Source organism: Protopterus annectens, chromosome 8.part0, assembly GCF_019279795.1.
Source record: "Protopterus annectens isolate FY-2018-M chromosome 8.part0, PAN1.0, whole genome shotgun sequence".
Lineage (NCBI taxonomy): Eukaryota > Metazoa > Chordata > Ceratodontiformes > Protopteridae > Protopterus > Protopterus annectens.
Genome location: NC_056741.1, coordinates 845230882 through 845245868, shown reverse-complemented (window position 1 = coordinate 845245868; position 14987 = coordinate 845230882). Strand labels below are relative to the sequence as shown.

The window sequence follows — 14987 nt, the reverse complement described above, 5'->3', positions numbered from 1 at the left end:
GCACAAAAGCGACAGTGGGGGACGTAGTGGTCTGGGCCTAAACAAGTGACACAGCAAGAATGAAAGTCTCTGTGTGGTATTTGCTTTCCACAGGAGAGACAACGGTTAACTTTGACACTGGTTACAGCAAGAAAAAACCACAATGGGGTACTTAGCTTTAGAAGACAAACTTCAATTCGGAAATGAAAAACTCCGGTAGGGACCAACCAGCCCTCATGCAAACTGCTAGAGGCTTCTCTGCAAGAAAGACTGATGTAATAGTGTCTGCTGCCTGATTTTTACCACAGACAACCTTACGTCAGTCCTGGAACAGCAACAGATGCAGAAATACTAAGCCTCTGGTATTCGGGCCAACTGACTGCTACCCTGGCAGGGATAATCCAAATGTGATGACTGCAAAAGTGAAACAAGAAGAACATCTTGTTTTTGTTTGAGACATTCTTAAAGGATGGAGCCAGTATCCCTCATGTACAATTCTAGGTGAGGACACCCACCCAAAAAAACACCCATAACATTTCTGAAGAAAACCACAAGTTGCATCATCTTTAGTTGCGGCACCTTAAACACTGATGTTCACTTCTTGTGTACTGAGTTTCTATCAAATCAGCCACATACAGGATGTAAAGTAGGTGTAACTCCATTTTAGTGATTTCGCTCATCTTAACAGTAGACAAACGTTCCCATGTATGTGGTTTTTTGCTGGCACACTCTTGGGTTACTATAAATACCTAGCTTTCAGTTTGGCCATCCTCCACATCTGCCTTAAAGTTGTTTAATTCAGTAATACCACTGAAATGTCTCCACCTGCACTCTGCCTCTGAAAAATCCAGTTCAGTTCTTTCTGCACTTATTTGCTTCACTCTGCTTTCCTTCAGTTTTTTGAACCTTGTCATCAAGCCAGAAAATCAACTTTGTTTTCAGTTAATGGCAGTTATGCCTTACACGTACTGCCTTTTAATACAACCAGGTCTCACATTTGAGACTAGAATGCTGTTGGACATCTGTGATCTAGATAGCAGTCTAGCTACAGTGGAATGCTAACCAGTATTAGTGGCTTCAACAGCTGTACATATTCACTGCACTTGGTACACATTCACTGTACTTACTACAAATAAGTAGCAACTACCCCTATCAATTGATGCCTATCTGATGTTCATATCCACCTTAGTATAGACAGCTTCCTACCTTAGTTGCAATAAATTCCTATGCGACAGGTACAGCAACTGAATAAGCACACCTTTGTGTTAGTATTAAGCTACAGTGGAATGACACTGTCAACTGCAGGACCACCTAGAAATGGTCTAGCCCAAGTCAGTCATCTTCATCTGGTAGGTAAAGTGAAAGGTTCCATCCACCTTACCTCCCATTTTCAGAGCACGGTATTAGGGACAAATGAAGCATGTGAAGCATTTAATCATGGAGCAGTTTAAGAACACTAACTTAAGGCTCTACTATGGTGCAAATACCCCCACCACCAATCTTGCTAGTTTTCTGGCATCTTAAAATGATTTTTAAAGCAGATTACTTTTATATTAAGGGTGACTCAGCTCAGTCCATTAGCTATTTTGAAACCCTTCCTTGATGTTGCAAAGCCAACAGGGTGTGAATCACACTCAAGTGAAATTGTTAATTCACTTGACTAGTGAACTGAACCCTTGACTTTAATCAAACAGTGTCTCTGCAGTGTGTTTAAAAGCTAAACCTCTTCAACTTACTTGTATATTCACCTTAATAACAGTTTTCTCCTTGATTTTAAGTGTCAAGTTCTACACTCACCCCCCCCCCCCCCCCCACCAAAAAAAAAATTAAAATACAACAAAAAATTTAAAAAGAAAAAATAATTTGGGGATTCAGTTTGTGCCTTTCTTGCCAAGTTGTAGTGGGGATGGTTCAAGGCCAAATGCCACCAGTTGATTCTAAAGGATATTTTACAACCAGTGAAGTTTAAACACTGGTTTGAGTGGAGGGACACTTGGCCATTATATATCTGAGACAGCATTATGTCAACTGCCAGTAGCCATGTGAATTTCTAACCACTAAATGAATTCCAGCATATGGGGCAGGGGGACTGCTGTGCTGACTGGTGACTATTTAGTGGGACCCAATCCATACTTGCTTACCAGGCACACAGTCCAGAAGACCACAGAGGAGCCCAGCCCAATTTCCAAATTGTCTCAAAGCACTTTCTGGCTAAGTGACTTGCGCAAGGTTGCAGGGTAGGTAAATGGAGGCTGAGGGAATCGATCCATGCATCACAAGAAGCAGCTCAATAAGCTGAGCCTTAATTCTCCTCACTGCCTGCCTGTCCAGTAATACGTCAGCAGCTTTTGACACCAATCTGGAATACTTTTCTTAAATAAGCTTAACTTATGGCCATTTTCAAATGGCTAACAGGAAAGGCTTCCATGTTAAAATAAAGAAAACTTGTAGGCTAGTGTTACTTTTTAGGTTCAAGAAAACATGCTTGTGTTTAGTCATCCAGTCAAAACTAGGTCAAAAATGGACTTCCATGCCATCGACTAAAGAAATATTCTGCTGCTAGGGTGCCATGCACAAAATATTCTAACATTCTTGTCCTCTCATTAGCAAAATGTCCACCTCTAGTTCCTCCACTTCCAAGGGGTACGTGATTAAAAGGATCAGGTCTTACAAAGGCATCTTCCTATGGAAAAATGCAGTCACAGTGTTCAGATTAATTATGAGCCACCTTGTTCATTCTGCACAGCAGCACAATTCATAACAGAAAACTGAATCATCAGGTCTTTAACACGAAGTCAGGACGGCCCTATGTAGGACTTTCTTGCTTAGCTAAAAGCTCCAAGTTAATAAATCATGCTCTTCCCATCCAATAAGCATTGGATAGTAAAATACTCAAGTCAATCCCTCCAAAAAGTACAGTTTTGTACCTACCATAAATGTAGATGGAGTGTTCACACTGCTGCAGTCATTACACTTGGGTTATCCTGCCATCAGGCGGTCCCGCAGTTGGCCAGAGTTCCAAAGTCTTGGTCCGGCGTCTGTTGCTGTCACTTCTTCCCTGACATCAGTGCGCCAGGGGTATACAAGATGCATCAGACCCCATTTTCTTCAGTTTTTCTTGCCCCAGATGTCAGGAGCCCCCAAGTAGGTAGGTAATACATATTGCTAATAAAACATAAAAAATAAAAACAATACCTTCAGTTACAAGCAAATACACCACAAAGGTTGTATAGGATAGAAAGGTATAGATAAGTCCAGCTAGGACAGAGGGGATGGAGCAATGGTAACCTGGACTGCAGCAGTGTGAACACCAACATCTACATTTATGGTAGGTACAAAACTGTACTATGTTTATAGTGTTACACTGCTGCAGTCATTACACTTGGGTAGAATCCCAAAGCTAAGGTTGGGTGGCTGGTCTATGAGAGTTAAGAGTGGCTGAGGCCCTGCAGAACTGCAGTGGCAAATCCTGCTCTGGATTTAGAGTAAAGAGGCAAGTGGTAATGCTTGGTAAAGGTGTGTACTGAACTCCAAGTTGCAGCCTCCAAAATTTCCTTGGTTGGTACTCCTCTGAGAAAGGCTGTTGAAGTGGCTGTTGCTCTGGTAGAATGTGGCCTAATGTTATTAGGGACTGATTTTCCATGCTGTGTGTAGCAGTAACAAATACAGTGCCCTATCCATTTGGAGATTGTCTGCTTTGAGATAGCCTTGCCCTGTGATCCTGCAGCATATGCTACAAACAGTTGCTCAGTTTTCCTGAAAGCTTTTGTTTTGTCCAAGTAGAAGCGTAGCTGCCTGTGTATGTCCAAAGAGTGCAGAAGTTTCTCCCCTTTATTCTGGGGGTTTGGATAAACAGTTGGCAAATGGATGGTTTGGTTAAGAGCCACACTGGATACCACCTTTGGCATAAAGGTAGGGTTTGTCCTTAAAGAAACCCTGTCCTGATGAAAAATTACAAAAGGTTCCACTGTCATCAATGCCTGTAGATCTGAGACTTGATGCTGAAGTTACTGCCAGGAGCAGAGCTTTTTCCATGATAAATTTAGATTGGCTGGCTCTAAAGGTGGCAGGGTCAGTTTTTCCAAAACAAAATTGAGGTCCCAAGTTGGTGTTGGTGCTCTCCGGGGCGGTCTTATATTAGCCCCTCTGAGGTACTGCTTTAGCAAGGGATGAGAGAATAAAGGAGGGTCCGTGTTGTAATGTGCTGAAATGGCAGAGGCATGGATCTTAATTGATGAGGTTAGGCCTTTGTCCAGCATCTTAGTTAAATATTGTAAAATCTTAGGAATGTTTGGGACAAGAGGGTCAACGCTTTGAGCCTGGTTCCAGGCACGGAATCTACCATTTTTCTGAGTAAGATTTCCTGGTGCTAGGCCTCCTGGCCTCCAAAATGACATCCCTAACAGCTTTAGAGAGAGGTGTTGCCTGTTTGACTAATGAATCTGCCATGCAGCCAGGTTTAGGGTTTTGAGCTGACCGTGCAGGATCGGATTGTTTTGTTGAGTCAGAAGGTGTGAAATTTGAGACAAAATCCATGGTGGGCCTTGAGCTAAGTTCTTTAAGATTGGGTACCAGTGCTGGCGTGGCCAGTCTGGAGCAATCAGGATCATCTGTGGTTTTTCTTGTCTGGCTTTTAGGAGTACCTTTGAAAGGAGAGGCAATGGTGGGAAGGCATAAACCTTTAGGCTTTTCCAGCTGAACGAAAGAGCATCCACTTTCCATGCTTGTGTGTGGCAAGTCCTTGTGCAGAATTTTTGTAGTTGGCAATTCAGTGGCAATTCAGTGGGGAGGCAAAAAGATCTATGTCTGGGCATCCCCATTTTTGCGTTACCATGCTGAAAATTTATCGATTCAATTTCCATTCGTGAGGGTCCATGATATTTCTGCTTAGTCAGTCTGCCAGAGTATTTTTCTTTCCTGGCAGGAATTGTGCTTGCAGATGAACTTGATAAGTTAGAGCTGTGTTCCACAAGGTCATGGCTTACCTGCATACGGGATAAGAATGAGTGCCCCCTTGCTTATGTACCACATTACTGTGGCGTTGTCTGTCTAATAATTGTCCTGGATGCAGAAGGTCCTTGAAAGCTGTTAGGGCATTTTGAACAGCCAACCTCTCTTTTTGATTGATGTGAAGATGCATTTGGTCTGTGGTCCACTTGCCCTGAATGCATTTTCCTGCCATGTGTGCTCCCCAGGCGTAATCCGTAGCATCTGTTAGAGTCTGTCTGGCTATGGGTAGAGTGAAAGGCTGACCCTTGTTGAGGTGACATGCCTGTGCCCACCATCGAAACTCCTGTTGTAGGCAGGGAATTATTGGTATTACTGCTTCTAAACAGAGTGTTGAGTCCAAACACTTTTTAGGTACCATTGTAATTTCCTCATATGCAGTCTGGTATATGGTAGTAGTATGCAGGATGCCATGATTCCCAGGGCCTGCAGAATTTTTCTTGCAGGGAGATGGGACTTTTTTGCCAGTAATTGAAAATATTGAGTCAGTTGTCCTTGTCTGGTGTGAGATGAGCCATCTGGGCCATTGTATTTAAGCTGGCACCCAGGAATATTATCTGTTGTGAGGGCACTAGTTTTGACTTCTTTTCGTTTACTGTGTACCCTAGAGAATAGCAACCTTTTTACAAACGCCAGATGCTTTAGAAGAATATCCTCTCTGCTTGAATGAGGCAGTCGTCCAGGTATGGATATATTTGAATTCCTTTTTGTCTGCAGAATGCAATTACTGGTGCCAGGCACTTTGTAAAGACCTTGGGCGCAGTAGATAAGCCAAAGGGCAGTGCAGAGAATTGGTAGTGCATTGTACCAGCTTTGAATCAGAGGTATCTTCTGCAACCTTGTCTGATAGGGACATGCCTCTGAGGTCCAAAGTAACAAGCCAAGCATTCTTGCCCAGCATGGGAAGAAGCTGGTGTCAACATTTTGAATTTCGGAACATCCAGGTAAGTATTGAGTTGAAAGGTCTAGTATGGGTCTCCAGGCTTTGTCCTTTCTGGGGACCAGAAAGGGTCTTGAGTAAAATCCTTGTCCTTGTTCCTGCTGGGGTACTTTTTGAATAGCTCTCATGTCCATGAGGGCTGAAATTTGTTTTTGAGCCTCTACCCATTGATTTTGTGGCAGATTTGGCATTCCTTCAAGCCTTGGTAAAGTGTGAAAGTGGAACCTGTAACCTTGAGACACAATATTCAGAACCCATTTGTCTTGGGTGATTATTTGCCAATTGAGAAAAAAGTGCTAGCTTTCATTGGGACCGTTTCCTTAAGGTTGAGACCTGTCCTCACCTTTTGGGGTTGAAGTACCCCACTGTCGTAGTCTGTTAGAGCCCTGGGGTTGAGATCTGCCTCTTGGGTGTCTATCTGCCTCTCTGTGGCCTGACACTGGAAAGGACCAATTCTTTGTAGGCCAATTTCTGCTAAATCAAGGTGGCTATACCTGTAAGAAATCTTTGATTGCATAGATTTAGCTTTATCCTCCATTCTCCAACACCTCTTCTGCCTTAACACCAAACAAGGTATCATGCTGTAAAGGAGCATCCAATAATTTTGCCTTAACACAATCAGGTAAACTCTGTTCTTTTAACAAAGCATGTCTTCGAATCACAGAACCTGTAACTGCAGTTCTACAAGAGGCCTCTAATGAATCAAAACCACATTGCAGAGTATGTTTTCCCACCTGTTCAACTGCATGCAATAAATCCTGCATTTCTTTATAGTCAGGAGCTTCTGAGCTTGCAAGCATTTTCTGTTTTAACTGAGCCATTAAATATTGTTGGTACTTAAGTATGTGAAACTGGCAATTTAAAGCTCTTACTGCTAAAGTTGCAGAAGTGTAAACTTTCTTCCCCCATCTATCCAATGCTCTAGAATCTGTCAGAGGGGACTGGATTTTTTGCAATGGAAGCCTTAACCCCTTTGGGACCCTGGGAAATGGTTTCTGGGTCAGCAGAAGGGTTTTTATAAAGAAACTTGTGAGTCAGGGACAATACCCATCTGGCATGGCTGGTGCAGGGGACAAAGAACCAGGAGATGAGCTGGATTCAGAGACCACATCATCCACAATATCCAACACAGACTGAATAGCCAGGGGCCTGTGCAGAGGCAATAAAAGGAAGTCCCTGAGCCTTTTCTTGGATTCTGAATAATCCTGACTTTCCCAAAGGAAATGCACCCTCATGGTCTGTAAAGTTTCCCTAAAAGAGTAATCCTCAGGAAGAGAGGCTGAAGGGATAGATTCTTCAGCATCAGAGTCCTCACAGGGGGGTAGAGAGTATCCCTGGTCTGAAGAGGAATCAGAGGAAATGGAAACCTGGTCAGAGGAATCAATCCGTATCCTGCCTAGGCCTTTTCTCAGGAGGGGGATGGGAAACCCTGATTAGAGTAACGAGGTCTTCAGCCATTTTAAGCATCTGTTTCTTAGGCATGGAGGACTGTCCAGGAGAATGCTGTACTTGCTTTTGTCTTTAATGGTGTTTTTCTCTTTGCTGTTGCTTTTGTCTTTAATGGTGGTTTTCTCTTTGCTGTTACTTTAATGGTAAGTTGTGAAGGTCTGAAAACACCCTCAGAAGCTGATGCCTGTTCAGCGGCTCCGGACCCATCTGAGGGATTAGTTTCCGTAGGCCCAATACCTTGAGTTTTCAGAGGCCTAGTTCTCCACGTGGGAGACAAAGGCGGCCTGTGGCTGAGGTAGCGGGTGTCAGGGGCTGCGAAAGCACCTCACTGAGAACCGGCGACTGGCCTAGAAGTGGCTTCGTCGGTTTTGGACATCGGATGCCTGTCTTTATCCTCGTCTTTGCGTTTAAGAATTGTGGTCTGTTCCGACGGCATTGTATAATTGAACCTTCGGCCAAAGTAGTGCAAAGCAAAATCAAAACGTCGTTTTATAGTGCATTTATTAAATCTAGCACAAAACTGACTAGTGATGTCGTGGTCAGGACCTAGGCATGGAATACAGTAAGAGTGGAAGTCCTTATGAGGCATTTGCTTCCCACAAGAAATACCATTATTAACTTTTTCTGACATCGGTCTGAGGCAAGAAAAAAGTTTCCCCAACAGGGTACTTAGCTTTATTGAAGACTTCGGATCTGAAATTAGACTTCAAAAATCTCAGGAGTCAGCCGACCGGCACTTGCAAACTGCTTTTGCTTCGGGCACCGAGCGGCAAGAAAGACTGAAGAAAATGGCGTCAGATGCATCTTGTATACCCCCTGGCGCACTGACGTCAGGAAAGAAGCGACAGCAACAGATGCCAGACCAAGACTTTGGAACTCTGGCAGACTGCAGGACCTGACGGCAGGATAACCCAAGTGTAATGACTGCAGCAGTGTAACACGATAAACATCATGGGGTGGCAACCAAGCCCTTTCACCTTGCTAGATTTATTCCACCAGAAGATGGGGATTCATTTTGGTTTTCCACCAAGTGTGCTGGTGTCTAACCCACAGTAATGCAATGCAGGTTCAAAATGGCAAGCACTGTTGCTGCAAAGAAAAAAAGACTCTGCACTCTAGAAGTCTTCTGAATGTCACAAAACAAATCCTTGGTGGTTTAAGTGTGTTCCACAGTAATGAGATGGCCACTAAACATGGTCAAGTACACCACTCTAGGAAGAGAGTCTGCAAATTATACAAGAGGTCCAGCATTACTAAAATTCTGGCTGCTAAAAAAGTCCACTGCAGCAGAAAAGGACATCATTAAAAAGACCATTACAGCAAAGTTAGAGGCAACCGACCAAGAAACATTAATATGATGCTGAAGTGAAAAGCCTTTGTACCAACACTGAAAACTTACTGAAAAATTCTGCCCTCCACAACCCTCTCTGCTCTTCCAGATGGGGTCCACAGAAAACAAATTTTACACTGAAAAATTTTAGACACTTGACAGATACCAACTTTAGACAAATTTGCTCCGCTTACCTGCTTTTTCAACTAAATGGATTAAAGAGGGAGAAGCAAGAAAGATGTTATAGGAAACGGTTCAGCATGGCAAAGATGGATCATAATTCCCAACTGAAAAGCTCACACCTAGGCACAGTTAGGAAACATCTTTAAAATCTTGCCTTTTGCAGGCCACAGGTCCATACAATTAAACTGTTACAGCCCCCCTCCCCCCAGTTCCCCAAATCAATTACTGTAATCAGTTAAGATGGAAAGCTACAAAACACTAAATCTTCTGGATACACAGAAACAGAGTACCTATCACAAAATTAATCAAGGCCAACCCCCCCCCCCAATAAAATAAAACATGGCACATAGCCCACTCTCCAATTTTTTATTTTTTTAATACTGTTGAGTGACCAGCTATTGTAAATATCCCTAAATACTAGGCCTATCCATTTAGCTAACTGATGGAAATGTGCTGTTCCTGAGACCATGCCATCCATAATGGGAGCGTGAGCTTAGACACGGATGGGCTCAACTGAAGCCAAACTTTTGCTTCTACTTGGACAAAGTAGAGTTAAAGAAAACAAAATCCATCTTCTAGCAATATTAAGGTCTAATACAACTGGCCTTTGGTGTCTTCTTGAAAAAGAGTCATAGAAAGACCACAGACCAGTCTACGCCACAAAGTCACAAAAGGAAGAAAAAAAAAGGAAAGCAGTATTAAGAATCTTCTCCCTCTTTAAAGCTTTAGCTGTTTAATTGCAAACTATTGAAAAAAATTGTTACTGTTAAAAGCCTTTAAGAAAGGCACAAGAAAAACATTGAATGTAACCACATCCTATGGTCTTGCAGGTAAATACACCACTAAGTGAGCAGCAAGTGAATCTAGAGATCTGTATCGGCATATTTCTGATGTTACGTAAAACATGCTTTAGAAAGTCTCCAGCTCCAAGACATTCCAAATACAGCCAAACGGCTCATCACTCAGTAAACATTTCATCTCCAATACCATTTAATGTGCTGAAATAAAGACTTTGGCCTACGGTGAAAAAATACCCCCCCCCCCCAAGTAGAGTATCAGTCCTTTAAAGGAAGCTGCATCAGTTTTTTGCCCCCCCCCCCACCAGATAGTTACCCCTCCCCAATTCAAAAAGGAATTCTGAATCATCCACAGAAAAGTGGGCCATTACAGCTGGCAGGCTTATGTCCACACAAACTAAACCCTTAAGGCGGACTTGTCAGTTAAAAGGTACTGTACACAGACTTGTCACTGTTGTACACACTGGTACTGCTGACTCAGGGTGGGGACCTGCATGGCCAATTAGAGAGGCTCATGATGTCTAATGTTTTTCTCAATGCCTCACCTGAAGACTAGCAACAGTGAGTCTCCTTGCATCATCAGAGAGCGACGTCACAGGAACAATGAAAGGACTGTCTGGTATATGGTCCTCATTGAACTTGATGGAAACCTCGTAATCACCTGTAAAACAAAAAAAAAGTTGCATGAGTAATGGAGACACTTGCCTGAGCCACAAGTCAGTTTCTCCTGTAAACAGTAGGTTGTGCAATACATTGACAAAGTATGTTTAAGTCATGGAATGCTGCAACTATGAAATTTGTGCACAGTCTGCACAACGTTTTCATCCAAACATTCCTGGGCCACTCCAACTCACCACTGTACTGAATATAGTAGCAATTTCCCATAAGAACAGGCTCACCACCTTATGGCAACACAGCCAAGTGAACCAGCATCTCAGAGCTGCAAATGCACATTGCTGTAGCTGAGAGGTCTGATAACTTGCAGACAAATTAAAGCCAGAGTTAGGAAACTGAACACTACTATTCGTGACAGTTTATGGGTTCAGCACCTTGGGGGGGGGGGGGGCAACTTACTACCATAGTTCAAAGTAACTACCACAAAGTGGCTCTGGATCACAACCCATTTAAGTACATCCACAGCATCTTGCTTGGTCAAAGTAATCAAAACCTACATAAGCTAATCGAACTTAAAACAAGCTGTTCTTTGATGATGTGGCTAAAGTCACCAATAGAAGGATCCAGCTACATCAGGGCATTGACCAGGCTGATCAGGTCCAAGAACAGCAACATTTGGATTGTAATGGAACTCTTTCCAAGAGATTTTGACACAAAGTACTTTCATAACCAGGCAATGACTACCTGGAACCAACTTTTCAAGATCTTGTGAACACTACTGGGCTGAAAATAATTTAAAGGGATTGCACTACAGTTGCCATTTACAAAACACATAGCACTGCTGAAGTCAAGATAAATCAGTTAAAAATTCTAAGCTGTCAAAGATGAGTTTTCTGATTAATGTAACAGGTGAAGTGAAAAGAAAGAAAACAAAAGGTGAAATCATGGTTAACAAAGAGCTGGTCTGTTCATTACCAGTCATTACTAGAAAAAAAAAATAATTTATAGGCATGAAAAATACTATAACCTAGAAAAAGAAAATATTCAAAACAGATGGAAGAGAAATCCCTCTACTTACCAGGCTCTTGGACAATGTACGATACCCCACAGGACCCATCCTTCCTGTCTTCAAATGCAAGCTCCGCCTTACTAGGTCCTTCAACAGCAATGGACAAACCGCCTGCTCCAGCTTCACGTGTCCAGATACTAAATTCCGCTGCAGATGGCAGATTTGGCAGTGGAAAAAGGGATAAAAAGCAATCAATGTGAAGAATCCTTGAAATCAGAACACAAATTTAGAAATGTACTGTACCTCTATATTAAACTTTCATTTCTTGAATTTGAGAGGTGGCTTGAAACAATCTGCTACAAGCAAACAGCAGTTAAATTTCCCATTACTGTATTGAAGATGAATTGAAACTGCAGACTGCAACCCTAACAGTTACTGTAGGGCAGTGTCTGCACTAGTACACTTTCCTGCAATCACCCTTGCTCCCCAGAAATGCAATGAACATTATGACAAAGCCTCACCAGACAGTTCTTTCACGTGGGTCAGACCTCAAAATACAAAGGTGTGCTTAGAAGAAATTTTACACAATCTTTCCCCAGCCACTCTATTGGCACCCTCCTGGTAGGCTGTCCAAAATCAGTACACCAGGCAGGGGTCATCATTCAGCCATTAAGCTGTGGTTTGAAATTTTTATTAAGTCCCCATCTTCCAGATGCATTCAACAAAATGTAGAGGTGGGATGTCCCTCTAATTAGCACAGCTTCTCACCTCAAAGCATGAGCAGCGATTAACACCTACTGCACCACTGAGTACAACCCTCCCCATCAACCCCCAAACTCAAGCAGGCTGCATTTCTCTTCCCCATTCTGGCTGGGTCACTAATGAATCCAGTCAGAAATCCTTCCCCCTGCTCCTAGTATATCACTCAGGAAGATTCATATTGCTCCCATCATGCACTGCTGCAGAAGATCTGCAAATTACACCATCTTGTACAAAGACAAACACACCTGATCAGTCTCCAAAATGGAAAGCAGTCACCATGCATGCATCTTTAAGGGAACTTTTGTATACAAGAGTGCTGCATCCTGGGACACTGCCTCTGCAGCAAGCCTACCATCTAAAGCACATGCATGCTATGCTAGACCAGTAAGCTCTTGCCGCCTGCAACAGACTTAAAGAATGAATTCACAAATTGAATACTAAGACCACAAAGCCCATATACAAATAAGACGTACTCTGAATAAGACAGGTTTGTAAAAGGCTTTTAAGAAAAATACAAAAAGTGAATGGGGTAGAAAACATAAGCATCTGCAGTACATTTAAAAAATTAGGATTAGTTTGTTAAAGAGTACCAATACAACTAGCCACCAGTGCAAAATATGACTATGCATGACAAATGAGCTTAAATGTTTGATTGGGTCAGCTTAACTGTTACAACACTGCCAAAGGAAATCCTGCAAGGAACCAAATCAAAACTATGGTACTTCAAAAGCTAGCAAAATACCAGTAGCACTACTGTGTGCTACAAACATTTCTAGAAAAAGTCACAATCCAACCTGAAGTCAAAGGTCTGCAAAATACAAAGCTGTCTGGTGGCACAACTTCTCATAAAGCACTGCAGGCTGGTTAGCAGCTTCTCAAACCAAAGGATTACTTTTGGAAAATTTAAAAACTGGAGCCACTTGCATTAAAAAAAAATTGAAACAGACAAAGTTCTGTGGCTGTGTGTAGAAACTAACATGGTTTCCAAATACCTTGGATCTTTAGAAAGGAAACAGTCTTCGGGTACATCAAAAAACTGAGCTGATCAGAATATTTCCATCAGCTTGACTTTCTAGCAGATATCACCCAAATGGAAATGCATGGAAGTTAAAGCAGGCTCAAAACAGAGCAGACAGTTGTACGTCTTACCATAACTTGGCATCTCTCTTCATTCATCCTCAGGACAGGGTCTCTGATCAGACCCTAGGATCCAGCTTGGCCACTTCCACAGACTGAAGTCATCATAAAGCCCATCCCTCAAGCCCACAATACCCTACCACCCAATTACCTCAGAGTTTGCCAAATCCAAACATGCCACATTCAAACCTCAAACAGCAGACTAGGCTCAGACAGGACGCAAAAGTCAGAGTCATCCAGGTTCCTCCAGAACGGCAGGGAGATAGTTGGGTGGGAAGGTGAGGATGAATGAAGGAAAACAGATGCCAAGTTATGGCAAGACAACTTTTTAACCAGTCTTATTCACCCTCATGACAGGGTTAGAATCCCCAGATACGAGAACCTTGGATGGCCCTCATGGAAGGCCATACCAAAATACCATCAAGTCAAAGGAAGCCTAGCTCCTGGAAATTACATCCAACTTGTACTAGACCAAGTGGCTGCTGCACAAATGTCATCAATAGAAGTTCTGGCATAAACACCACAGGATGTAGTCATAGCTCTGGTACAGTGCACCTTAGGTTTAGGCAACTGTAATCCTCTGGAAGAATAAACGAAGGAAATGCAATCTGAAATCCATTTTTCTAAGGTAATTTGCTGCTCGACTAAGTCTAGCAGAGAAAAAAAAAAGCTATAAAAACCATTACACTGTCTGTAGTTTAGTTCTGTGTAGGTAAAAACAGAACAGTCTATGATAAGTGGACATACTCCCCTTTGTAAGAATTTGAGGAAAAAAACTCTGAAAGCTGAATGGACTGATACTGCTTTCTGTAGCTACCTTAAGCATAAATGAAGGGTTAGTATGTAAAGTCACTATCTTTATGGAATGAGATGCAAGGGGGGCTTAGAAGACTGAGCCTGAAGCTCAGAAACCCTCTTGGCAGATGTAACAGCCACCATTTTCCAGGACAAACCATTTCAAAAAGTAGCCAGCTACAGGTTCAAAAGGTCTGTATCAAAGCCTGTAGAAGTAAGGCCCCAAAGTGGGGAAGGATCCCCAATGGGTGGCCTTAAGATGTCCTTCATGAAGGATTTATACAAACGGGCTGGAAACAATGAACTAACCTGACTTGCTGTATGAAAATTAGAAATGGCAGCTGGCAGTGTCCTAGAAAAAAAATATACTGAGAAATTGCAACAACTGACGCTTAAAAGGGTCAATGTTCCAGTCTGTAGTAGACATCAAATCTTCCCACTTGCTGTTTTAGACTTCTTAGTGGGAATCATTTTGACACTTCTGAACTGGGGACTGAAGCCTGGACTAAGGTTGAAAGTGGAGAAGCCAGTGTGTCAATTACAGGGTTCGAAGGTTGGGGTGTTGGACTCCATTAGAAAGATACAGTGGGCTCCAGTCTCCAAGTGGGATACTTCAGATGAGACCAATGGAAGGGGAACCACACTTGGTGAGGTCAGAAAGGGGGGAAATGACTGAGCTCTTCAATCCACTAGTCTTCTGAAAAAACCTTGGGAATGAGATGGAGAGAAGAATAAGCATACAGGAGACTCTGGGGGCCAACTGTGGACTACAGCATCCCTTGGAGCCTCCCTGGAGAGGAATCAGAGCAAAAAAACTTTCTGCACTTTATGGGGAAAGCACAGGTCACAGCAAGACTAACCCCCCCAACTGCAGAAGATAATGTTCACTAGTGATTGAGGAACCACTTGTGCAGAATCAGAGGAGACCTGATGAGTGTCCGCCATATTGTTGGTTTTCCCCAGAGTGCATGTTGCATCCAGAAG

At 42.8% G+C, this 14987-nt stretch overlaps 1 protein-coding gene across 8 annotated transcripts in view; it reads right to left on the bottom strand.

The window, feature by feature from the left end:
• The window catches only part of FLNA (filamin A), a 1106834-nt gene that overhangs the window by 168526 nt on the left and 923321 nt on the right, over positions 1–14987 (bottom strand). For all 8 annotated transcript variants that reach the window (XM_044080337.1, XM_044080332.1, XM_044080334.1 and 5 more), the window contains 2 exons: positions 11379–11516; positions 10231–10346 (listed from right to left, as the gene is read on the bottom strand). In XM_044080337.1, coding sequence (XP_043936272.1) covers positions 10231–10346; positions 11379–11516 — 254 coding nt within the window. The remainder of the gene's footprint in view (positions 1–10230; positions 10347–11378; positions 11517–14987) is intronic.